The following is a 26,804-nucleotide window of genomic DNA, read 5'->3' on the forward strand; positions in this document are numbered from 1 at the left end:
CCGTGTGGGCGTGTGTCTCGTTACCATGGCATCTTTCTCACGGTCGAAGCTGCCGAGCTCCTTCTGGCTGATGAACACCACCTTGTCACTGCACAGCCTGCTGTTTGTGCTTCTCCCCGCCCCACCCTCCTTCCTGAGAAAGGTGTGTGTGAGGATGTGGTTTCTTTCCCCATAAACAATGTTTGCAGGCTTCGATGGTTGACCTTTTGCTCTGTCCCCCATCTCTGAGGGGTTCTTAGCCTTACTTTCTGTTCCCTACCCGGTTCTCTGTGAAAGGCTTTTAGGTCTCTGCCAGGGCAGGCGTGTGTTCTGTCTCGCGCTCATCATTTCAGCTGTCTTCAGCTGGCCCTGGTGCTTTTCTCTGTGCACTTCTGTTGAGATGAAACTACACTTTGCATTGGTGTTGCCCACAAGAAGTGGGAGGTCTTTGTTGCCTTGTAAGCCCCTCCGTTCATGATTGTGGCAGGGATGGAAAAATGAAGGTTGATCCCTTGAGTGATTGATTCAGCATACAGCAAAGAGTCAGGAGGCCCGTGGAGGACATGGAGAGTAGGGGCCAGCACAGAAATGCCAACCCCCAAGGAGACCTGTGCCTGCGCGCTGGTCTCTGGGCCGTATTGACATCTCAGAGCTATAGGGTGGCAGTAGCTGCATCTCTGCATCTGCTGGAAAGCGAGAGCTGAGCAGCATGCCGTGCCATCGTGAGGCAATGTTGTTATTTATAGGATCTGGACAGAGGCAGCAGGGAGGGATGTAGTCCCTGAAATTGTATTATTTGTAGTCTTCTCTTCCGTCTGATGAGATTCTCTATTACTTCAGGCACCGGAAAATAGGGTTGCCATTTATTCTTAGAAGGACACACAATCAGAGAGCGGTTCAGTCTGGTGCAGGAGAGATACGGAGGATGTATTTGTCTTCACTTTCCAGCGCGATAAAGCCATGCCGTGTGGTGTAATGACTCTGCTCACTGAAATACAAAGATGATCATAACCCAAGTTGCTAATAGATTAAATGCATTTGCTATTCTATTCTTTTTCTTTCCTTCCTTCCTTCCTTCCTTCCTTCCTTCCTTCCTTCCTTCCTTCCTTCCTTCTTTCTTTCTTGTCTTTTTTGTCTTTAAGGCCTCACCTGCAGGGTATGGAAGTGCTCAGGCTAGGGGTTGAATCAGAGCTGTAGCTGCCAGCCTACACCGTAGCCACAGCAGCACCAGATCCAAGCTGCATCTTTGACCTACACCGCAGCTCATGGCAACGCTGGGTCCTTAACATACTGAGCAAGACCAGGGATCGAACACGCATCCTCATGGGTACTAGTTGGGTTCATTAACACTGAGCCAGGATAGGAACTCCAACATTTGCTGTTCTTTTAACTCAGTCTTTATGGGCCGTTGGGTTGAAAAGCAAGCAGAGTGTTCATATTGATTTACATCCCTAAGCTCACTACATGTGCCCAAGAGGATGAGCTCTCCCTTGCCTGCTTGAGCTTTGGTCCTGAAGGTGGGGATTAAACGCATCATCTATTGTTAGGTGTCCTTGACAGCAGTACCGTTAAACCTATCCTGCTGTTCAGCAGCGTTAATGCTGAATCACATGTGACTAAGTGGGTTGTTGCTGCAGGTGACGGGGTTGGGGGGGCTTTCTTTTTAAAACATAGGAGTTTAATGATGGTTAAGTGACTTGCTTTTCCAAAACGTAGAAAAAAATATTCAATTAATCAACTCGTTTTTCAAAAATTCGGGTTTATTTCATTCTTTTGCATGTGGGTGTTCAGTCATCCCTGCACCATTTGTTGAAAAGACTCTTCTTACTTTGCCCATTGACTTGCTCTGGTGCCCTTATCAAAAGTCAACTGATCCATAAATGTAAAAGTTTATTCCATGCTTATTCCATGTGGCGCAGCAGGTTGAGGGTCCAGCATTGTCATTGCAGCAGCTTGGGTCACTGCTGTGGCACAGGTTCAGTCCCTGGCCTGGGAACTTCCACTTGCTGTGGGTGTGGCCAAGACAAACAGACATACCTAATAGTTTAAGATATTAAGTAACTTCTTTAAAATAACCCAGCAATAATTAAATTATGAGTTATTTTGCTTCAGATTGTATTATGATCTTTAATATACATTTATGAGACTTTAGGCAGTTTTGTTTACAAATCCAATGTTGACATATTTTAACATATTTTTTAGAAATAGCTGGTATGGAAACTATAGATTTCCATTGTGTTAATAATTTGATATTTCCCCTTGTTGGGATATTTGACAGTCATTTCCCTCTGATATCCCAATATTTCACTGTGATAGTACTGCAGTAAATATCTTAGCATATTTTTCCCCTTTATTTTCTTGAATTAGTTCCTTTGGTTCTTGCTCCAGTGGTGTCCTTATTAGAATCAAAGAGTGTGAATAGTTCTGTAGTTCTTGGGGAATGATGAGAGATTATACTCTGGCTCACTATTTCAAGTATAATCATTTATTCTTTTGTGCATGGTAGCAGCAGCAGTGTCTCACTGCATGTTTTTTTAATTTCCATGATGATGCAAATTACAGCAGTTTAAAGATAGTTCTTAAATATTACTGATAAGACATCTCATGTTTATGTATCAAACGACTCAATACTGTGAAGATGGCAATACTCCCCTGGTTGAGTGCAGATTCATTGCAGTCCCTATCAGAATCACAGCTTGCTTCTTTGCAGAAATCTATGAACGATACTAAACTCAAGGAACCCAGGATAACTGAAGCAATCTTGAAAAGGAAGGACAGAGTTAGAAGATGCGTACTTCATGATCTCAAAACTCCTACAAAGTAATCAAGACAGTGTGGTACTGGCATAAGAACAGACCTATAGATACATGAGAGTCAAGCAATAAAAACCTTTAGGAGTTCCCGTTGTGACTCAGTGGATTAAGGATCCAGCATTGCTGAAAGCTGCAGTGTAGGTCACAGATGCAACTCAGATCCAGTGTGGCTGTGGCATAGGCTGGCAGCCGCAGTTCCAACTCGAGTCCTTGACCTGGGGGGCGGGGGGCGGGGGGTTCCATATGCTGCAGAGGCGACCCTAAAGCGGGGGAGGGGGAGGCAAAAACAAGGAATTAACCTTTTACATTTATGGATCAGTTGACTTTTGATAAGGGCACCAGAGCAAGTCAATGGGCAAAGTAAGAAGAGTCTTTTCAACAAAGGGTGTGGGGATGACTGAATACCCACATGCAAAAGAATGAAATAAACCTGATTTTTTGAAAAACGAGTTGATTAATTGAATATTTTTTTCTACATTTTGGAAAAGCAAGTCACTTAAAACATCATTAAATACTTAAAAGTATAATTTTACTCAGAGTTGTTAAGTACCCTTTTGAAATCAATTCTTTAATAACTTCTCTTATTCTTTAATTCTCTCATTCCTTCTACTTATTGTTATATTATCTTGGTTTTATATTTTACTTTTTCTATTTCCACTTACTTTTAAACATATGACTTATTTCCAGACATAGAAAAATGTATTTTATTATTTATGGTATTTTATTGTATTTTTCTGTTTGGGTTTTTTCTTTTTATGGTGGCACCTGCAGCATTTGGAAGTTCTTGGGCCAGGGGTGGAATCAGAGCTGCAGTTGTGACCTGTGGTAATGCCAGATCCTTAACCCACTGCGTGAGGCCAGGGATCAAACCCATATCCTCACAGAGACAACGTAGGGCCCTTAATGTGCTGAGCCACAATAGGAATTCCTATTGTGGTATTTTTTTAAATTTGTATTTTCTTAGTTTTTATGATTGGACCTTAGATTATCATGTTGGTTTTTAAAGAAATTTATTTTTTTATCGGTTCATTTTTTTACTTCTATTTTAGTAATAGTTTTCCTTAATTTAGCTTGTTTTATAGTTCATTTTCTTCATACTTTATCATAGCATAGCATACTGGTCTTACTAGAATCATAAAATATTTATGTTCTTATTTAGGAATTTGATTATTTTCCTTGAAGTTCAGCTTGCATTTCATTGGTTGACTAAGAATGTTTGGAGGGGAGTTCCCGTCGTGGCGCAGTGGTTAACGAATCCGACTAGGAACCACGAGGTTGCGGGTTCGGTCCCTGCCCTTGCTCAGTGGGTTAACGATCCGGTGTTGCTGTGAGCTGTGGTGTAGGTTGCAGACGTGGCTCGGATCCCGAGTTGCTGTGGCTCTGGCGTAGGCCGGTGGCTGCAGCTCCGATTGGACCCCTAGCCTGGGAATCTCCATATGCCGTGGGAGCGGCCCAAGAAATAGCTAAAAAAAAAAAAAGAATGTTTGGAGGGCTATGGTACTGTGATATAATAAGACACATGCTAAGGGCTTGGCTCTGGAGGCTGGTTGCCCAGGCCGGGTGACCTTGGATGAGACCCTTAATCTCTTTAAGCCTTCCCTTCTTTTTTTTTTTTTTTTTGCCTTTTTGCCTTTTTGCCTTTTCTAGGGCCGCTCCTTCAACATATGGAGGTTCCCAGGCTAGGGGTCTAATCAGAGCTGTAGCTGCTGGCCTATGCCATAGCAACTCGGGATCTGAGCCACGTCTACAACCACGCCACAGCTCATGGCAATGCTGGATCCTTAACCTACTGAGCAAGGCCAGGGATCGAGCCCACAGCCTCATGGTTCCTAGTCAGATTTGTTAACCACTGTGCCACGACGGGAACTCCAAGCCTTTCCTTCTTGTTGAGGTGAGGCCCCTGGTGGTACCTTGGGCATGATTTTGCTGTTGAGATTCAGGGAGGTGGTAACCTAGAGAGCGTGTGCTATTGTGGGGCTCCAAGTTGGAATGACGACATGAGGACAGCCCTGCTGGGGCTGCAGCCCTAATGGCTGTGGCAGCAGAGCTTGTGTGATGGGGTAGACCAGGACCATGCGGCAGGCAGGTATGTAAGCAGAGGCAGGTGTGGCTGGGCTTTGAGAAACATAAAACAAGCATATGGGATGGGAAAGTGTGGTATAGCTCACTTCTGATGCAACCCTCACAGCTGGGAAAGAGAGCCTGGAAGCGGGGGTCTTTGGGTCGGCTCTTGAAGAGTCAGTGATGTTTGCAGGTAGACGTAAGAGCATGGGGGAGGGGGGTGAGCCTGCATTCAAACCCAGATCCAAGGAAATGCCAGATTACGGGAAGCTCCAAGCTCTGTGGGGCTGGAGCATTTGGTGGAAAGAGGCCAGTGGAGTAGGGGCCACCCAGGAAGCTGCAGATGGCTTGATTTTGTTTCTTGATCCCAGTCTTCTCACAGAGGAGTTTTATTCCTGTTTAATTGAGTATGTGAAGCAGGTGTGTTGTTTTCCTTTCATGTCAGGGTTGTATTCGTTGTTCTCATTTGTTTCTGTTTGGGGGGTAGATTTTTCCTGAATGTTGGATCGAAGAGAATGTTGTTATTCTCTGGTGGCACAGCAGGTTTAAGGATCTGGAGTCCCCACCTCAGTGGCTCCAGTCTGATCCCGGTGCTGTAACTTCCACATGCTGCAGGCATGGCCAAACAAAAACAAAACAAAAAACCAGAAAAGATGGTCTTTGTATTTTCCTGTTTCTCTGCCATTTTAAACACGGTTCACCTGTCCATGCAGGCGGTGTTCCATGTTGTCTTTGTCCCTCGCTCTTCTGAGGCCAGTGAGTGCATGGCAGCCTCCCATTGACAGGTGGTACAGAGCTAGTTTTAGGAAATATCATTCCCCACTTTCACCCACCCCTGTCCAGAATTCTTCTGTGAAACTATTTTTTCATAGTGTCATATCAAACTCCTATTTTTCTGATTTTGGATTCTCAATGTGTGGGCACACTGGTTTCCTCGATCTGTGTATTTTTGGTATACTAGTCCTCATTTCTCTGTTCTCTCACAGAGGACTCATTAGGAAGTTTGTCTTCTTGCTTCAGAGCTTGAGGTTTTGATGTATAGCATCGTAGAAAGAGCATGGGCTAAAAGTCTGAAGATCTGGTTTTTGTTCTTTCATGAACCTTGAAAACACACTGCTTCCCACTGGTTGCTCACACGATGACGCTTTGGAAGAGCTGTTAGACTTGGTCAGGCTGGTCAGTCTTCTCTGACACTGGTTCTTTGCTTGGAAAGTCAGAGGTTGGAAGAAATGAAATCAGTGTTTTCTGAAGCATCTTTCCTGGAGCACTGACTTGATGGACTAGGTAATACCTGTTCTATGAGCAGAGGGTCCAGGTCATTTAAATCAGGAAAGGCTCCGGGGGCTTCTCGGAGACTTGAGTTTTGTACCACACGGGAGACTGAGTAAGCAGGTGTGCCGTGTTGACCCAAGTTACTAGACTTAGGAGCATTTGTAGACCATGCTTGAGAAACACTTGGCTACATGAATTTTAAGATTTCTTCCAGCATTCAAATTCTGTGGTCCTGTGAATATACAAAAGCCGCTGAAGTGTAGACTTTAAAAGGAAATAATTTTCTCAAAGCTCTTATAAAAAATAAATTTTTTCATGGTTCTTGAATCTGCGGAACTAACTACCTGGCATTATTTCTGCTTTTTACAATTTTGTCTTTAATTCCTCTTTGAAAAAACCCACATACCTGCTTCCCACTTGATCCTCTACAGAGAATGCCATTGAGTTCTAGGAAAGCTTTTCAAAGTCACTTTCCCTATTCTGGCTTCCACTTGTTTCTCTCAGACAGGTAGGTCTCTGTGGATATTAACCCTGTCTGTTTTCTAGGTTTATCTGTTTATCTTGAATTGTGGTCTTATTTTGAGTCATGTGACTCTCGGTAGATTTGTTTTTCTGTATTTCTATGGTCTTTGTTTTTTTCTGAGGTAATTCTTTGCATTATCTTCACATTGTCTTCTTCACTGTTACTTAAAATTCTTTGGTAGTGCCTTTAACAGAAACACATTTCTTTTAAATCTACTGTTGTCTTTCATAGAAATTCCTTTTCTGCAACTTTAAAAGGCAGTATAGTGTAGCTGGAAAAGCACTGGGCTCAGCTCAAAATGGGCTCTTCTACTTCCTGGCCGTCTGAGCTTTCTGAGCCTGTGTCTTTGTAAAAAGGACAGTACCTCCCATGTCAGCCTTAAATAATGGAAGTGCTTGGCATATGGTGCTTGGTCAGGGCTTTTCCTATTTAGACAGAATTGTGTCTTAGTTGTAAATCCAGTGAATAGCACTTTCCATCACAAAGTTGGCCAAATTGTGCGCTTAACTGTTGAGGAACCGAGGAAATCCTGCAGCTGGTGCTTTATTCAGCTCCTCTGCCATTAGTGGTAGATTCGGTTACACAGCTCTTCTTTTAAGGGGACTGCTGTCCATTCATGTGGAGGTGCTGAAAACATTGCTACTGTGTTCCATATTTGTGTGTAAGCAGATTTGTAACCTGTCACAAAGGAGAAGGCCTTCTGGGGGGGGGGGGGGGGATGCCAAGAGAAATAGAAAAAGTCTGGGTCCCAAACTAAACTTATAATCTAATTATGGAGATAGCAATGTGAATGCATGAAAAGGTACAAGAGAGTAACAAAGCCCAGATGAATGGTGGTGGTTGTGGGTGGTGATGGCGGGGAGGAGGAGCTGCAGGAGGTGACTGGGAGGGGAGTCAGTAGAATGAGAGGCATGGAGGTGTGCAGACTGTTGGCTCTGGAATTAGAGTGAACAGGTTTACATTTCGGCAGCTCTGCCTCTAACAGTTGTTTGTGTGGTCCTCAGCAAAGCCCACAGATGATCTGATTGATCCATCAAGAGTATTTGCCACCTTACTTACCAGGCGCGTGACAAGAGTGCCACATGTGTTATCTTTTATGATGGCAAGGGTGAGACCAAAATAATCTTCTTTAAAGGCTTATTCAGCAGCAGTCTTTAAAGGCTCAGCATCAGAGCCTGTTTTTCAACTACCTTGTTAGGTCTAAGTAATGCATATTGACTTGGGAACATGGTAAAATACAAAAGTACATCAAAGAATAGTTTAAAATCTTGCACTCCAGAAATAACTACTGTTTAACCCTTCTAGATTCCAGAACACTGACTGGAATTATCAGTTGGAGATCTGTGTCTTCTAGTCATTCACTTCATAGTAGGCTCTGGAAGTGTTCTTACATCAGAAACTTGCACAGACCGTGAAAGAATAAATGGGGATTCACAAACCATCCACCGGGTGTCGGGTGCTATAGAAATCTAGCCTAACTTACCAATCTCGGTGTGTAGTCAGCAGGAACACGTGGTCTTCATTGTAATCCAGTTCTTAAGGACTCACTGCAGTCCTCTGCTGTATGTTCTAAGAAATGCCTTGTAAGGTCACCATCTTTTATTGGCTGAGTCTCTTTCATGTCTCATGTTGTTTGGATAGTCCACCCCCTTATATATGGGATTTTCTTAATTAGGAATTTCAGAGAACTCTTCTTAGATCCTTTGCACTTACTCAACATTCCCACTTGCAACGCCGACCCCACCAGCCACTTTTCTGAGGAGGTTAATTTCCTCCAGTGTAGATTTCTGCTCAATGTTGCTCATTTCCTCCTCCTCCTCCTTGGCCTCAGGAATCTCATTGCTCTTTGGTTTCCTCCTGGCTCGGTGGTCACTCCTCGTCCATCTCTTTTGCTGCTTCCTGCTTGCCTACCCAACATGCAGCTGCCGGACGATCTCAGGTCTTGGACTTTTCTCTCTACCCCTTTACCCCTTCCTCTAGCAAGCTCATCCAGCCTCATGACTGCCCAGGTGTCTAAATGTGTTTTCTGCCTCAGAGATCCCACTTGAATTCCAGATGACATTCAGGAGACACCCAGTCTCCTACTCAGTGTTGCCCATAAGAAGTTCACCCAGGCGTCTTGTCCCCAGTCCTCCACATCATGCCCACTGGTAACTGTTCTCCTATCCCCAAGACTTTGGAGTCAGCCTTCTCATTTCTCTTTCTCTCATGCCTTCCATCCAAAATGTTGATAAATCTTGCCAACTCCAAAATGCGTCTGTGGTCAGACTTCTTTCTGTTTGTCCTGGTTCCCTTCTCCCCGATCCCTGCCACTGTCATTTTCCTCCTGGCCAGACACCATCATCTCCTACCTGAGTCCCTGCTTCTGCTCTTTCTGCCCAGAGGTTTGTTCTCAATACAGCCAAAGTAACTGTGGTCAAATGTAAGTCACATTGCCTCATGCTCTGCTTGAAACCCTTAGGTGACTTCCCTCTCATTCAGTGCAGAAACCTCCATTGTCGTAATGGCCTCCAAGGCCCTACACACACAGTCACCTCTGTGACCTTGTCTACCTCCTGGTGCCATCCTGCCCCACACCCGCCCCACTGACTTCCTTCCTTGAACACACAGGACATGGGCTGCCTCAGGGCCTTTGCACTGTCTGGGGCCTGGCCTAAAATCCTTTCACCCCTAATATCTGCTTCACCCAGTCCTTCACCTCCTTGGACTTTGTCCAGTCACCTTCTCAGGGAGACCCTCCCTGACTGCGGTATAGATTGTATCGGCCTTGCTCCCACCACTCCCACCCTGTCCCCTTCAATATCACCCACCTCGTGTCAGCCCAAAGACTCTGCTCAGTGGACACATCATGTAAGGTGTCCTCCTGATTTGCTCATTATCTCTCCCTGTTAGAAGGAGAGTGGAAGTTGACAAGGCAGGGACTTTTATCTGTCTGGGTCACTGTTTATCTCAAAGCCCCACAGGACTGTGTGTGTGTCTAGTGAATGAGCACTGTGGCCTCTTCTTGCTTTTTCCCCACTCAGTTGTGCTGTGATGATAATTCCATGTCTCTAGCCCCTTTTTTGTTAGAATGGGAGCAGCCACATATATTTATGGCATTTGAAGCATTTCCCTAATGATGCAGATTTCATAGCATCCATGTGCATAACAGTAGTAAAAACTCTGTCCCCCGCCCTCCCATCAAGGACTGTGTAAGTGTACCTAACTCTAAAACCGGAACGTTAAGGAAAAGATTGATAGGATTGATCATACATTGATCAAAAGACTGGTAGAATGGACCCCAAAGTAAACTTGTATAATATAAATTTAAAAAGTTAAGATATGAAAAAAATGAAGCTAGGAAACTAAATGATTAAGGGTTGGCATCCTTAATATATAAAGAGCTCTTGAAAAATTAGAACACATTAAAAGGATAATATAAGCCCACAAAAAGAAAAATAGCCAAAGCACTTAAACAGACAAAGCTGTAACATAAGATATGCAAATGGCCAATATCCTATGAACCTCATGATAGCATCAAGATGCAAATTAACCTGGAAAAATGATTGGCTAATATTATAAGCATTTTATGTTGGAAAAGGTACAGGAACATAGGCCTCTTAGAAACAGTTGGCACCTATGTAAATTGGTAAAACCTTTGGGGCATGTAGTCTAGTATTTACACACATGACTCCATCATTTCACTTAGGAAACAACTGATGCACCATGTATGCAGGGCCCAAACCTGACCACCTTCATCGCTGGTAAGATAGACTCCAGGGGTGGATGTTGAGCTGGGCAGGGGTGTTGTGATTTGCCTGGCTTAGGTCAGGTTCTCACACTTGCTCTGAGACCAGGAAATTTTTCCGAGAAGTGGGACACTTGCCTTTCCCACCACTTGCGTGAGGATATGCCAGGAGCTAATGGCTCCTGGAAGAGAGGAAGCCGATGATGGTGGGTGCATTTGTGAGGGCTGCTGTCACAAAGAACAGAAATGTATTTTCTCACAGTCCTGAGGTTGGAAGCCCAAGATAGCAGGGTGGGCAGGGTGGGTTTCTTCAGAGGCCTCTCCTCGGCTCGTGGGTGGCCGCCTTCTCCCTCTGTCCGTGCGTGGCCCTTTCTCCCGAGGCAAACATTTGTCCTCATCTCCTTTTCTTGTGTACGGACCCCAGTCATAGAGGGTTTGGGCTACCCAGAGACTTGCTTTTAATTTGATTTCCTCTTTAAAGACCTGATCTCCAAATATAGGGCTTGTGAATTTCAGGGAGGAATAGGTTTCCTTTCTTTTCACATAGATGCCGCTGGTACCCTGGTAGCCTCCAGATATACTGCCTGGCAGGTTCTCCCAGAGGTCCCAGAATAGAAAGACTCATAGGCCAAATTAAAACAGGCTTGAGTCACACGGCTCATTAAATCAGTGTAAAACACAGCAAAGAGCAAAGGGGAAAGGTAATATCGGTTAACGCTCTTAGGATAGGGTGCAAGTGAGGTGGAAGGGTCGTGCTACCTGGGTCCTGCTTCCCTCTGCCTGTGAACCTTCCTCCCTGTCGGGGGAGGGGCTCCAAGGAGAGGGGCCCACAGGTGCACGGTGCCCTGGGCCAGTGACACACCTGCTCAGAAGCCCACAGGGACGAGGACACCTGGCCACAGCTAATTAAATAGATGGACAGTTGTGGGTTTTATTGGTGTTTCTTAGGCAGAGGACACATGGTGCCAGAATGGGTGTCACCAGTGGGTATCAGATAAAGACCTCATGGATATTAAGTTCTTGTGCATGGTTGGTGTTCTGACTGTTGAGTGCTTTTTGTGTGTTTAGTATCATGAGTATTGGGTATCTCTTGGCCCTTTGATTTTTCTCTCTAACACACACACACACACACAGGCTCCACTTGCGAAGTACTTAACTGTCTTCACATCTCAGGAATCCTGCCTGTGTCTAACAAACTCTTTGCTGACTGGTTACTTAAAACATCTTGAAAGAATGTCCCTGTGCTTCACAAACTTATCTAACAGAACCGAAAACTCTGCAAAGCAAATACGTGTTAGAGCCGCCCACACAGGCAGCACCCTTCCCCAGCAGCTACATCCTCCGGATCTGCTGGGTCCTTCGGTCTGCTGCCCCCACAGCGCTCTCCCCTGGGGGGTGTAACCCAGCCGAACTAGGTGGTATCAGCATTTATTTGAATGCCAGCAGACTGACTCTGCGCTGAGCCCTTTTTGTTGGTGAGTTAGTGGTGTCCTTTAACATGAAACGCAGTTCTGGGGAAGGCGGGGGGGGACAAAAGGAAACCACTTGCTTGGGAAACGGCATCTTGGTGAGTCAGGTTCAGGGAAGCCTGGAACTTGGTGTCTCTTTGGCATGAGAGTCTGGGTCAGCCTCCCCAAAGAACTTGGCCTTGTTTCCGTGTTCACTTATTTTCGCAGCGCTCGAAATGGGACCTTTTGCTAGGTAGCTGAATGTAGAGGATCCTCTTCACTGGGTGTTGCTAGTGAAGGCCTTTGAGTAAAACAGACCCTGACGTTAGTACCCCAAGCTTGCTTACGACGCTCACTCTGAGTTTCTCATGCTTATTATGTCTTCATGTTTGTGCTTTGAGATCTTTACTTTCTTCAGAGGGCTTAAAAATATATTAATGTGGAAATATCTTCAGAATAACTTAATTTTTAAAAATTGGTGGAAAATGTTGCCTGCGGTCTATCCATGCTTTTGTATTACATGTTTCATCTTCATCTCCTGTCTCCAGGCAGGAGCAGGAGGTAGGATCTTAAACAGCTCTTGATTATGCCTGCTAGATAAAACGTGGAATTTCTGTAGTTCCGTAAGCAGAATTATAAAGACTATTTAAACCTGCTAAAGGACTGTTGGAGAATGAAGCAACAATGCCTGCTTCGTTTAAGAAGAAAGCAAGTGAAGTTCCCATCTTGGCTTAGTGGTTAACGAATCCGACTAGGAACCATGAGGTTGTGGGTTCGGTCCCTGCCCTTGCTCAGTGGGTTAAGGATCTGGCGTTGCCGTGAGCTATGGTGTAGGTTGCAGATGCGGATTGGATCCCCAGTTGCTGTGGCTCTGGCATAGGCCGGTGACTACAGCTCTGATTCAACCCCTAGCCTGGGAACCTCCATGTGCTGCGGGAGCAGCCCAAGAAATGGCAAAAAGACAAAAGAAGAAAGCAAGTAACTGTCAAGGAAACAAATATAATCAGACATTAGCATATATTACTTAAATCGATCTTTGAGGGTTCCCTAGTAGCTCAGTGGGTTAAGGATCTGGTGTTATCACTGCTGTGACTTGGGTCATTTTTGTGGCAGATTCGATCCCTGGCATGGGAAATTCCACGTGCCATAGAAATGGCCAAAACATTAAAAAATCCATTTGTGTTTACAATGTCTCTATTTAAAAAATTATCTCTCAGATTAGGATAAAAAGAATTCAACAAACTATACAAGCTAAGACATCAAAGATGGTGACACAAAAGTATAAGCTAAAAGAGTAGATAAAATATATCAGGCATACACAAATAATGCATAAATAAAATAGTGGTAATTTCAGAAATGATAAAATGCATTACATAGGACGAAGCTGGTTTAAAACTTTATGGTACTTGACAATTCAGACATAAAATTAGGAGTTTCTGTCGTTGCGCAGCAGAAACAAATCTGACCAGGAACCATGAGGTTGTGGGTTTGATCCCTGGCCTCCCTCAGTGGGTTAAGGATCTGGCATTGCCATGAGCTGTGGTGTAGGTTGCAGACGAGGCTCATATCTGTTGTTGGTGTGGCTGTGGTGTAGGCTGCAGCTGTAGCTCTGATTTGACCCCTAGCCTGGGAACCTCTATATGCCACAGGTGCAGCCCTAAAAAGCAAAAAAAAAAAAAAAAAAAAAAAAAAAAACCCAAAAACACAGAAAAACCCCAAAAAACAAACTATAAAATTATATGTTCCTAAGAAATAGCATTTTTTTTCTTAAACATAGGAAGAAACGGGCAGAAACATAGTTACAAGAAACTAACAACTCTCATTCTTAAAAAGTCTATTTTATAATAAAGTGTTCTGAGTTTTCTGCTCAGTTTTACTGCCCTAAAAAGTAAACTTTACTAATTAAAGAATAATCTAGAATTTCTCCCAGTTTTCTGAAATCATTTTTGAGAAGCTAAATTGCTGCTTACTGCAAGTCTTGATTCTGAAGGTTAGAAAACAATATTGTGATTTGTATAGTGCTATAAACAAGTGACATCCATATATTTGAAAAAACAGTAGACCCCCCCCCCCTTTTTTTTTTCTTTTTTTTTTTTTAGGGCTGTATCTGCCACGTATGGAAGTTCCCAAGCTAGGGGTCGAATCGGAGTTGCTGCTGCTGGCCTACACCACAGCCACAGCAACACCAGGTCCGAACTGCATCTGCAACCTACACCACAGCTCATGGCAACACCGGATCCTTTACCCACTGAGCTAAGCCAGGGATTGAACTCGAATCCTCATGGACACTAGTCGTGTTTGTTACTGCCGAGCCACAGCAGGAATCCCAGTGTACCTTTCTTAAGAGCATTTTATTTACAAGAATTATTTATTTTAGTATCCATGAGAGTATAAACAAAAGTGACTTCTTAGAGTCCAAAGCTGTGTTGGTTATGAAGTTGGCACTGATACCTGGTTCTGTTGACCAATATTTAACATTCTTTGTTACACTATGCGCCCACTAAAAGAAAAAATTTAGATTATGGTAATTTAAACATTTTGAATGAATTATTCAATAAAAAGCTACTGCTTTAGGGTGAACTAATTATTTACATGGTTCCAGAGCCTAGAAAGCATGAAAATAATTTCTGCCAGTCTGCAAGTTCTGGCTTTATTCTGACACCAAAACTTAGAGAACAAACTTCTCTTCATTCTGAACATAGAAATTTTAAGTATTAGCAAATCAAATCCAGCAATGTATTTTTTGTTTTTATTTTTTTATTCTTTTTTGTTTTAAAAATTATTTTTAAAAATTTATCACAGTTGATTTAGTGTCAGCAATGTATTTTTTAAATTCCGTATTGTAATCTAGTAGATCTTATTCCAAACAACCATGCATAGTTTAGCCTCAGGGATGACGGCATTCCTCTTATCCCCTGTATTAAGAAAGTCCTGATAAAACCATCCAGTCCTATCAATAGTTGCCCAAATGGCATTTAATAAAAGGCATTGCCCAATCCAGATTTTAAAACACCAAACTATTACCAAATTAGAAAGGAAGTCTATTTAGTGACATCTACTAAAAACATGCAGCAAACTCATTTAATGGTGCAACATTAGAGCTTCCTCTTTTTCATACAATATATATATTTTCATATAATATATATAAACATCCTTTATGTTAGGATACAGCAAGGATGCTTGCTGTGCTTGCAAATATTCGGTATTTTAACTAGTGGTCTTACCCAATTACAATCATATGTTGTAAGTGAAGACACAGCACTGTCAATATTTTCAAATGGTTTGAGTATCTCCATGGAATATTCAAGAGAAAAAAATTTTAAGAATTATAAGAATTTATGAGTATAACAGTGTAATATTTACAAAATCAACTTGCAAAAATCCAACGTTTCCCTACATACCAGCCACATTCACTTGGAGAATCAAAGGGAGAAACAAATCCCTTTTACATTTGCTACAAATATTATAAAAGTGCCAAAAACACACCTATCTAGTAAGAAGTCCTGAGTAACTGGAAAGACAGGCCGTATGCCTGTAGTGACAGTGCAGTAGCTCTAAGTCTTGCTGATTTTAACTTGGCAGTAAGTGTGCTCCATTTAATTTGGCAAAGATGGTGTGCTTTTGTTCTTCATGGCTTCCTGTGGAAGCAGATCCAGCTCACTGACTTGTCTCCTTTGACCAGTGAGGAAACTCAGGCTTCAAGTAGTAGGCTTTTGTGACATGGTGCCAGCTCACAATTCACAAGACAGAAAGCCTGTCTGGTACTAATTCTTGGTTTCCTCGCTTTTTCATGATCTGTTTTCTGTATTCTCTTCAGACCAAGCTATGTATTTTCTTTAAACACTAGGAATCAAATATTAAACAGAGGATAATTTTCTTTTCTCTGCTGCGTTTTGGATATTTTAATTTCTTTTTTTTTGTCTTTTTTTTGCTATTTCTTGGGCCACTCCCACGGCATATGGAGGTTCCCAGGCTAGGGGTCTAATCGGAGCCGTAGCCACCAGCCTACGCCAGAGCCACAGCAACGCAGGATCTGAGCCGTGTCTGCAACCTACACCACAGCTCATGGCAACGCCAGATCGTTAACCCACTGAGCAAGGGCAGGGACTGAACCTGCAACCTCATGGTTCCTAGTCAGATTCGTTAACCGCTGCGCCAGGGAACTCCTGGATATTTTAATTTCTAACTGTAAAAACTCCCACAGATCGTTTTTATTTTGTTTTGGTGAAAGGGGGGAAATATATTTCCACTCTTCTAATGGCTGTTGACTGTAATTCCTCCATGAGTGATCAGACTAGGAGTGGAATTAATTTCGTAGATAGGCTTGCTCTTGAATGGTGTCGTTAAGCTCCATGAATGGCCTCTGTTCTTTGCAGTTCTCTTCAAGTGCTTGTAACACAAACAGCCTCGGACTTCTTCACCATTCTCATCTCTCCAAAAGTGACCTGTTCTAGTTTCCTAGTGCTGTTGTAACAAATTACCACAAACTTTATGGCCTTAAATGTATTCTGTCATAATTTTGGAGACCAGAAGTCCAAAATTGATCTCCCTAGGCCTAAATCAAGGTTGTCAGCAAGGCAGGTTCCCTCTGGATGCTCTGGGGAAAGTCCATTCCTTGCCTTTGGCCTCTGGTGGTTGCCTGCGTTCCTGGCTTGTGGCCGCATCTCTCTGATCTCCGTCTCCATGGCCACATTGCTGCCTCCATTTGGGTCAGTGGTCTCTGATGCCTTATAAGGGACATTTGTTGATCACATTTAGCGCCCCCCTCCCAGCCCCAGATAATCCAGGAACTCTCCCTTATCTCCAGATCCTTAATTGTATTTTTTGTTTTTTACTTTTTAGGGCCATACCTGCGTCATATGGAGGTTCCCAGGCTAGGGGTTGAATTAGAGCTACAGCCGCCAGCCTATGCCACAGCCACCTCAGATCCAAGCTGCATCTGTGACCTACACCACAGCTCGTGGCAATGCTGGATCCTTAGCCCACTGAGCAAGGCCAGGGATCGCACCCGCAACCTCATGGTTCCTAGTCAGGTTTGTTTCTGCTGCGCCACGACGGGAACTCCCAGATCCTTAATTTAATCACACTGCATATGCTCCCCCTGGAGAAAGGGTGCTGTGGAGGCAGTGGGAGCAGTTTGAACACTAGTCAATTGCTAGTTTGCCGACCTTGACCAAGCTACTTAACCTCTTTGAACTTCAGTTTCTTCATCTGAAAGTGGAACTAATCCATACCTATCTCAGAGTTGTTGAAAGAGTTAAGAGAAATAATGTTGATTCAAATATTACTTAGTTTCTTTTTTCTTGCGTTCAGAGCTTAGTTTTGACTCATCTCTGTAGCTCCATAGCCCGGTTCCATCCTGAGCACATAGTAGTTGCCTGGCAAATGTTCATGGAGTGGTTTCTGCCCTCTGAGGGACAGTGTGGCATTGCCCTACCAGACACTGAGCCCAGCTGGGGTCAGCTTGGTGGTGATGGCCCATATCTGTGTGGGGTAGTTGAATGCCATTAACTTGGAGAAGTGGGGAGATGCCTGCAAAGCAGGTGTGGTTTCCATGTCAGTATGCCAAGTTGAGGGTGTGTGTGATGCAGGGAAAGCACTAGTGTTCCAGAAAGGGAGAGTGAGAAATGGGTGTGATGAGTGTCCAGATCTCTCTCCCTACCCCCACCCCCTCCATCTACCTACCTACCTACACACACACGCACGCATGTGCATGCTTTTCCTAAAAGATACATATAATACATATATATTTTTACCTTTGTTATCTTGGCTTTGTGCTCACAATCAGTATAATGTCTGACTTCAGAGTTCGGGGCCTGTTTCATTCCTGTGAGGTTCTCCCCAACTAGATGTTGAACTACTTGGGAAGAGGAATTAGTGACACAGTGCATGTATCCTCTGTGGCTGCCTTGTGAGCATTCGTCGGTGGTGATAGGGGATTGAGCACTGTAATCTGAACCTTCCTGACAGTGGAGTGAAGTGTTACAATGGAGCACGAACAGTCATTGGTCCGGCCATGGCCTTGGTTAGTGAGTCATTTGGCTTCCCATGTTCCTGAGGCACAGACTGTCCTGCACATCTCCTTGCTGACTCACCCATGCCCCATGTGGAGTCTCAGAGGCCTCTTGTGGCGGCTCTGCATCACTGGCAGAGCTGAGGAATGTGGTGGGGGGTGGTCTTCCCAGAAGCCAGCAGCCCCACTTCCGAGACCCTCCATGCCCCAGCCTGGCTGCCTGGGGGGGGAAAGAAGCACTAGGGACATTGGAAAGGGGGTGGCCTGGGAGCAGCAGTGGGGGGCACACAGGGAAGCACAAAGAGAAAATCTGAATGCAGGCTGGGGAGAGCAGTGCTGGCACCTGTGAGAGGGAGCAGACACTCCTGGACATCCATCATTGAGGACAGGCTGTATCACATCTCTGGAACATTTAGGATTTATCTTTATTATTTTTTTCTTTCTTTTTTTTTTTTTTTTGGCTACCCTGTGGCACATGGAGTTCCCAGGCAAGGGATCAGATCCGAGCTGAAGTTGCAACTGGCACGGCAGGTGTGTCAAGGCTGGCTTCTTTAACCCACTATGCTGAGCTGGGGACCAAACCCGAGTCCTGGTGCTGCAGAGACACTGCCGATCCCGTTTTGCCACAGGAGGAACTCCAGATTTGTGTTTATTATTGATGCATGATACTTCACACCTGTCATTTGCCAAATTTAGGGTTTAATCTACTTCCCTTTCATCCTGGTGATGCTTTTTAGGAGCCCTTATCAGGTGCTATGGCATTAGGTCAGCAGACTTTGAAGGAGATCTTTAGTGGAAAGAAAAACTAAATGTATTTGGAGGACAAAGTGGAACAGACATGTGAGAATCTGTGGGGTTCTAGATCTAGATGAATGCAAAAGTCACAAGTGCAATCTGGGTCCTCTGAATTTCTGAGTTGTTGAGAGAAGAGACGTGATACCCCGCAGGAGGCAGAGGACAGCCCTGAGCTGTGCGGTAGAGTGATGGTTGCATGAGGCTGAGCTCACAGAGGGGCTCCGTGCCATCACCCGGTACTCACTGCAAGTCTTTCTGGGCCCAGGTGAGTATCCGAGGGAGGATGGGATACAGCCCCTCTCCTGTCATCTGTACCAAGGAGTTAGTTTAGCAGACCATTGTAATACACAAGGTTCTAGTGCACATGTGTGCAGAGTGCTGTAGGGATCAGCAGGGGTGGCCTGGCCCTCGCGGGTGGCTCCTTCTGCCTGAGCAGAGGGAGGAGCACTCTGTGCCCTGTTCACGCCCTGGGAAACGGGGCGTTTTTCCAGAAATCCTTAAGTCGATGTCATCTGTGTTGCTTACTCTGTTTGAAATAACTATGAAGGGAAAAGATATTTTGAATTATGTTTGTAACATTCATGGCCAATCTTAGCCAGTAACCCTGTTTTCATTTTTTCTTTAGTGTCAAATCAACAGTGCCTTGACTTCCTTCCATACTGCTCTGGAACTTGCAGTAGACCAGAGGGAAATCCAGCATGTGTGTCTGTATGAAATTGGTAAATATCAAATGTCCAGTTTTTTGTCATGAAATAGTATGAACACATCAGTTACGTCCAGCTGGACATCGGCATCTTGTCCTGCAAGCATGGGCACATTCCTGTGCGCTGTTTCATTGTTCATGCTGCCCGGTTGGAGTCTTTGTGAAACGCCTGCTGCCTTTTGTAACAATAGGACTTTATTACCATAGCACAAGTAGTGATAACTTATCTCGGTGAATTCTCATTACTTCTAATAGTTTGTTCCTCGTAGCATTATGATTTTAGGAGAAAAGGTAAAGTTAAATGAATTGAGTGAAAACCATTTGTGAATATTTTATTGACTGGATGTTAGAATTCCAAACTGAGTTCTCTCCCTTCCCACCAGTGTTTACCTGAGGAGAAAACTGTGGCCTAGGAGAGATTTGGGCAAGTGCATTTTAATCCCAAACGCTCTCCCAACTAACTCAGACTTCGCCCTCTCAGTAGCTGCTGGAGCCTTGTGGTGGCTCTGTGGTTTAGATGAAGCTGCAGGGATGAGCACCCTGCAGGAGTGCCTGGCACACAGGAGGCCCTGCACACATGAGCCGCTTCTTCCTGCTTTTCCCTTCCTGGAGGTGACTTTATAGACAGACTTAGAGGCATTTATTTACCTAAGATGTACTCCCACTCTCTCCCCCTGTCACTGTTGCTATGATTTTTTTTTTTTTTTTTTGTCTGTGCTAAAGACACATAGTAATTCCATGATCCTTTAATGTGGCGGTTACTCAATTATGTTGAGAAGTGGAAACACAACTTTGGACTTGAAACAACAACACATTTTAGTAAGGGATTCATCCTTTTTGGAGTTTGAGCCTAAGGTCATATCGTGGAGCAGATGTAAAATGAAGGAAGGCAGAGACGAAGAAAAGGTGAAGTAGTGACTTGAGTCAGGGAATTGGGGCTCCAGAGGCTGTCTGTGGGGGTGGGGGTGGAGAGGCCCAGGAGGAGGGTGGTGCCTGTCCAGTTGGACCTTACGATGCCTGCCACTTGCTTGCCTGCTGTAGACATAATTGTCTTCCTGAATCTGCTTTCCTGAATCTGCTTTTAAAGAGGAGTGCAGGAAGTTCTCCTGTGGAGCAGTGGGTTAAGGATCCAGTGTTGTCACTGCAGCAGCTCAGTTCCAATCTGTGGCACGGGAACGTCCACATGCTATAGGTGTGGCCAAAAAAAAGACCGCAAACTAAAAGTGCGAACTAAAAGATTGGGAACTGCCCAAGAAGTAGTCTTAGGTTTTAAACTTGAGCCTGTTACGGTTTAGGGAGTGGAAATGAGGTATGATCCCATGGGAAATGTATTTTTCTGTAGTCTAAGCTGCTGGAGCTCTGCTTAGTAGCCATCATGCAGAATGGAATGTGAATACACTCACATTGTTAAGGAACTTGGAGGAAGACAAGGCGCCTCTGATTTTACAACCAGTGAAGCAGTATAGAACTTGAGTGAAAAGAACTAGCTTTGGTGGCCTTTTATTTTTCTTATTTAAGGCACTGTCCTTTTTTCTTCCAGCTTTATTGAGATACAGTAACATTTTATGTAAGGTGTACACCATAAAGCTTTGATACCTGTATACATTGGGAAACGATTATGGTGGCCTTTTGTGGGTGCCCCATTTCCAGGTCTTTGGTAAGTGAGTCAGAGCTGAAAGAAGTTTAGAACCCAGGCTCCTCATTCAGGTTCAGTGCTGCCTCCCACCTCCGTTTTTGCATTTAATTCAAATCTTACCCCAACATCTGTTTTAGGATGGAAGTAGCCCCCATTTCTACTCTAAAAGATATCAATTCTTATCATATCCCGTAAGACTTTGAATTTTCTGCAAGTGTGGATCCCTGTAATGCACGTGGTAGGTCTAAGATGACACACCTACTTCGTGATGCAGCGGCTAACAGAATTTCTTATGGAGGGAAATCATGGACTGGAAAGAGGGATGGCCCTTCCAGAGGTTCTCCCCTCTTATTAGCTATGTGACCTTGAGCAAGTCACAAAGCCTCTTCACACCTTAGGTTTCCCCTTAGTTAAGCGAGGACACCATCAGCCACCTTTTCAAGGCTGCAATAGGACTAGAGAGAATTGTATCAGGTGCCTGATAGACACGGGGATGGCTCCATGAATGGACCAACAAGGAGGATAAAATTCCTTGCATCCTCATTGCTGCTGCTCCTGCCAGAGTTCCCGTCTGACCATGTTTAGTTCCTCAAAAGATGAAGACCTTTATCTGCTCCTGCAGAGGGAGAGTAGCAAGAGCTTAGTTTCTGACTGGTTTGCTCTCTACTTGTCAGAACGGGTTGCTAATTGACAGCAATTATGAATGTGCAGGTGAGTGTGAGACTTTTTGAAGCAGTCACTGTGTGTCTATAATCTAACAGTATTGCTCCTTTTTCTGTGCTTGCTCCTGCTGCTGGGAGAGAAGTACCATGTGTGGGTTCATCTCATAACCGGAGGAGGCAAATTGGAGTCTTCCTAGAAATCTTTACATCCCTCCCTTCTATATTGCTTCATCGGAGATGCCTTGTCTTACTCAAAACATCACACTGAAAATATTTAAGAAGAAAATTGTGAAGTTCTCAGGTCATTTGCATAGAAGACTCATAGAGAAATGTCAGCAGTATGAGAGCTTTCGAGCTGACAGATGGGCTGCAAAACACATTATCGAGGGCCCTGTACTAAACGTGTCTTTTTCCTAGGTTGGTGCAGCATGATAGAACTGGATTTCAAGGATGCATTTGATTCCTTTGAGAGGCTAAAAAATGAATCCAGGTGGTCCCAGTGCTATTATGCGTATTTAACCGCAGGTGAGTAGACCACAGCCTGCACGGCCATGTGCACCCTTCTCGGGTCTCAAGAACGCATGCGCCGTGGTTGATGGGTGGGAGAGTGATGGCAGAAGGATGCAGAAGTCATGTTCTTCACTTTCCTACGGCATGGATTGTCTTGTGCTACAAGGAAAGAGCACCTGAGTATCACTGACCCAGCTGAACACTGGAGAGTTGGAGTTTGTGCTGCACATGCCACCCCTCCTTGATGCCCCCCTCAGGGCTGGTTTAGTCACACACTGGGTCCTGGAAATGCTTGTTGTGAATTTCTCCCTGTTTTCCTGCATTTTGCCCTAAACTGCCTCAACCTACCCTTATCTACCCTTTTTCCTTTATTTTCTCAAATCTGTTTTTCATTTAGTCAGAACTTAAAAGAATTTAACCTGTGTTTTAAATTGTCAACATTTTTGTTTGGATTGTTAGTGCCCTGGTTACATTAAGTTGTACTGATTTTGAGTAATCTGTTCCAGCCTTGTTTTACCTTTTAGCCCTGTTGCATAATTACAGTGTGATTTTGCAGAATACAAGTTATTTCAGCACTACTTATCCTTATAGCATAAACACCTGTAATTTCTGACAGGCACATGAATGTGCATTGCCTTTTGGCCATATATGAAGAGATAGTTAGAGGCATGCTGCCACCTGGTGGACAAAACGGCTGTCTTTGCCCTGAGCTTCTTGATGCTTGTGATGCAGAATTGTCCAGGTGGAATTGAAGAGACCCAGGTGGTTGTGCATTTTCTGCCTTCAGTGATGAACTCTCCTTATACACCCATATATGTGATTCTTTTACCTAAAATTCAACAGACATTTTCTTATTTAAAAAATTTTTTTTTTCACTTTTTAGGGCTTCACCCACAGCATATGGAGGTTCCCAGGCTAGGGGTCGAATCAGAGCTGTAGCTGCCAGCCTACAGTATAGCTACAGCTTCAGCCATAGCCACGCCAGATCTCAGCCTCGTCTGCAACCTACACCACAGCTCACTGGTGGCAACGGTGTCGGACAACGGTGGCTGGCACGCCGGATCCTTAACCCACTGACAAAGCCAGGGATTGAACCTGCATCCTCATGGATGCTGGTCAGATTCATTAACCGCTGAGCCATGACAGGAACTCCAACAGACATTATTTTAAATATATTATTTCTATGAATATTTGGATTTAACAAAACATCTGTCATTCCATCCCTTTAAGTAGTCTCCTTAAAGAAGATAGAATAAATAGTGACCAGTGTATGTCCTGGATGGTCTGTAATGACAGTCCACTAATCATCAGGATGGAAGCCCCTTATACCCACACACCTGACTGCAGCCACCCCCCACCCCAGGGTACTACCTGTTTTTGTAGCTGATGTTTGAATAGGATTGTTTTCAATATGCTGCTTAGGACACTTTTAAGTGTTGGTTTACAGAGCTCACAGGCATTGGATGAAAGGAGCAGCTAGTTATTGAGCAGCCTCTATGTGTCCAGCACATTGATGAACCAAAACAGAGAGGCTGCACAACAATCCAGTGGTGATTAAGGTGTAATGGGGTCACATAGTCAATGTGGGCAGCGATTTCTTTTTTAATCTTTGTGGAGCATAAAATATGAAGAAATAAAGGTACAGTGTGGCCACAGAGAGGAGTATTTATTCTCCAGATACTGGAAGTCCCAGGATGGTAGCAGTTGTAGGAGGTGGTAGAGCATGGAAGGCTCTATTCCCCATGCCTACGCGTGGATTTCATGCTGCTCCACTGTAAAGACTGTGCGGGAGAGGGGAGGGAAAGATCGCTTCCAGGGGAGGCACCCAGCAGGAGCTGCCACCTGAGTTGGCCTGAAGGACAGGTACCTGCTGACAGGCAGCACTGGACATTTGGGGCCCAGGTACCTGCTGACAGGCAGCACTGGGCATTTGGGGCCCAGAAACAATGCCACTGGGGGGCTTAGTTCCTTGAACTATTTTTTAAATTATGGTAAAAATATGTAGTATAAGATGTTTTCATCATTTTAAGTGTGTGGTTCAGTGGCGTTAAATTCTTTCACAGCCACCACGACTATCCATCTAAGGAACATTATCAGCCCAAACTGAAACGCTATGGGCATTAAACAGTAACTCCCCACTCCCCTCCCTAGCCCCTAATGACTGCTCTGCTTTCTCTCTGTATCAACTGGACTCTTTGGGTACCTTGTATAAATGAACTCAGTGCTATTTGCACTCTGTATCAACTGGACTCTTTGGGTACCTTGTATAAATGAACTCAGTGCTATTTGCTAATGGTATCTGGTTTATTTCATTCAGCATAATGTCCCTGAGGTTCATCTGTGTTGTAGTATGTGTCAGAATTTCATTCCTTTTAGGCTGAATAATATTCCCTTGTGTGTTTATAACACATTGTGTTGATCTGTTCAGTGTCAGTGGACACTTGGGTTGTTTCCCCCCTTTACCCTTTGTGAAAGATGCTGCTATTGTTATCCACCAGGGTTCTCAGCCTTCCTTAATCAATGGAAATTAATGAGGCCAGACAAGATGTTCAGGCAAAGCTACTGGGGGCGCCTAGTGCACCGGGGGGGAGTGAAAACAAGTAATAGTTCCCTTCCTCGTTCCCCAAGGCGGGGCGAGCTGGTTCCTTATGTGGAGTGTGGGTGGGGGCAGGTCCAGGGGTCAGGCTGGAGGGGTGGTTTCGATGCTTTGCCTACCCCTTCGGTGGCATTGTGTGCAGGATGCATGTGTAATATCCCGGTTTTGCTCCCAGCCTTTCAGAAGTGGCAGTTGGGTTTCTGGTCTTTTTGTGTCTTGTCTATAATTCACCCCAACTGCACATACACGTTGTTTTTGCTCCTTTATAGTTTCTTTGTATTTTGTTGCTCCAGGAGACATTTGTACAAGTGCAAGCACTGCAAGAAAGGGCCCCAGGTCCTGGCCCGTCTCACAATGAACATGGTTCTCTTTGAGACCCTATTTTCAATTCCACTGGGTATATTAGCCAGAAGTGGGAAGACTGGATCACATTCCTGTACTACTCTTGCAACTTGTCTATAAGATGGAAATTATGTAAAAATTAAGTCACCCAAAAAAATAGAATTATCACTTGTAGGGCAATGTAAGCTTAGTCTTAATCAGTGAACCAAGCATCCCATGTTCTGTGTAGCTTTCAGATTTGGGATAAATCAGAGATGCTCATACCTTCAAACATCCGCATCTTTTAAAGCAACTGTAAAATTGTACTGAGAGGAGGTGGTATATATTCTTCAGGATCTGAGGTATTACTTTGTACAAGTGCAGGGGTAATTCAGATCCTGATGCTGTTGCTGTTTGGTGGTCTCATGTGCCCACACGTGCTCATTTTTTTTTTAATTGTGACTATATAATAATATCAATTATCTGAGGAGACCTCAAGCTAGGGGCAGCAGAAACTATTCTTACTCATTGATTTACTATGTGACCTTAGGCAAGTTTTTTGTTTTGTTTTTTAACTTTCCTGGACCTCTACATCATCTGATCTATAATATGATGGAGTTGTTTTATAGAACAATCACTAAGCTTCCTTCTGGTTTTGAAATATTATAACTGAAGCAGATGAAGTCGTTTTGGATGAGTTCATACCCCCACATCTGGACCAGTGCTGCTTCCATAATTGAGAATGGGGTTCCCTCTCCTTTTGAATATTCAGCGTAATCCCACTTACTTGCAGTAGAAATCTGCCTTTCCTACCACCTTGGTGTCCTCAGCTTTCTCCAAGCCTTGCTGCTTAAGCTTCTTTGACCCTTGCAATAGCTGCCCATCCTCTGACATGGCCCTGTGCCTGGCTTAACTGAGCCCCAAAATATGAGTATAGGACTGCTTGGATAAAGAAGAACCAGCAAATCAATGGACATTCCAACTGGGGGTTGAAAAATCATGTGTGGCAAAGATGAAATCAACACAAAATTAATAGAAATGAATTCAGTGCCGTGGGAATTGAAAAGAGGTTGACAAAGAGTACTTGGTGAAGTTTCAGTAAGGAGATGGGACTGCAGCCAGGTGTGAAGTTTGGAGAAGAGAGCGAACAGGTGAAGCAAAGGAAGTATGGTGAAGAGTTTTTCCTGGGGTGGAATGAAGATAGTGTGCAGACCATCAAAATCTTACCCTCCTCCAAGGTTCAATTTGATGCCTACTTCCTTAAAGCTTCCCTGATCACTCCAAAGAGAAAAAGATCCTTGCTCTCGTTGAGCTTTTCCAAAAGTATTTTGATGCTGGAACACCAAAGGCTCTCATCACCATATACATTGTGGTTCAGGGACTGTGTACCTTATTTGTCCAGTTGAAATTTAAGTTTCCTCAGGGTGTAAGCACATGCATTTCTTCTTCACATTCTTGCAGGCGGTGTAGGTGGTAGGTGCCCAGTGAACGTGTATAGGACTAATTGATGACTTTCTTTCCAGGCGCAGGGGTATCTTTCTACTACCATGAAGCTTTCTCAATCCCCCTGGCTCCTAATTGTTCTTTCCCAGATTCCTTTTTAATCCACTTTTGGAGCATGTGAGCTCCAGCTGGATTGTGCTCTGTGACAGTATCTGGGAGTTTTGTGATGTGCAATACCATCTCCCCAAAAGAGGACTAGGACTGTCGTTTCACATCCCCCCAAAGTTCAGGGAGCCCAGTAC

The 26,804-nt window shown here is 44.1% G+C and overlaps 1 protein-coding gene across 4 annotated transcripts in view; it reads left to right on the forward strand.

Annotated features, from left to right (window-relative positions):
• TTC39C (tetratricopeptide repeat domain 39C) overlaps positions 1-26,804 on the forward strand; it is a 106,393-nt gene that overhangs the window by 67,008 nt on the left and 12,581 nt on the right. For 3 of the 4 annotated variants that reach the window (XM_047793937.1, XM_047793941.1, XM_047793939.1), the window contains exons 7-8: positions 19,257-19,350; positions 22,050-22,157. In XM_047793937.1, coding sequence (XP_047649893.1) covers positions 19,257-19,350; positions 22,050-22,157 — 202 coding nt within the window. The remainder of the gene's footprint in view (positions 1-19,256; positions 19,351-22,049; positions 22,158-26,804) is intronic. The other variant, XM_047793938.1, reaches the window with a different exon arrangement.

Source organism: Phacochoerus africanus, chromosome 8 (genome assembly GCF_016906955.1).
Source record: "Phacochoerus africanus isolate WHEZ1 chromosome 8, ROS_Pafr_v1, whole genome shotgun sequence".
Taxonomy (NCBI): domain Eukaryota; kingdom Metazoa; phylum Chordata; class Mammalia; order Artiodactyla; family Suidae; genus Phacochoerus; species Phacochoerus africanus.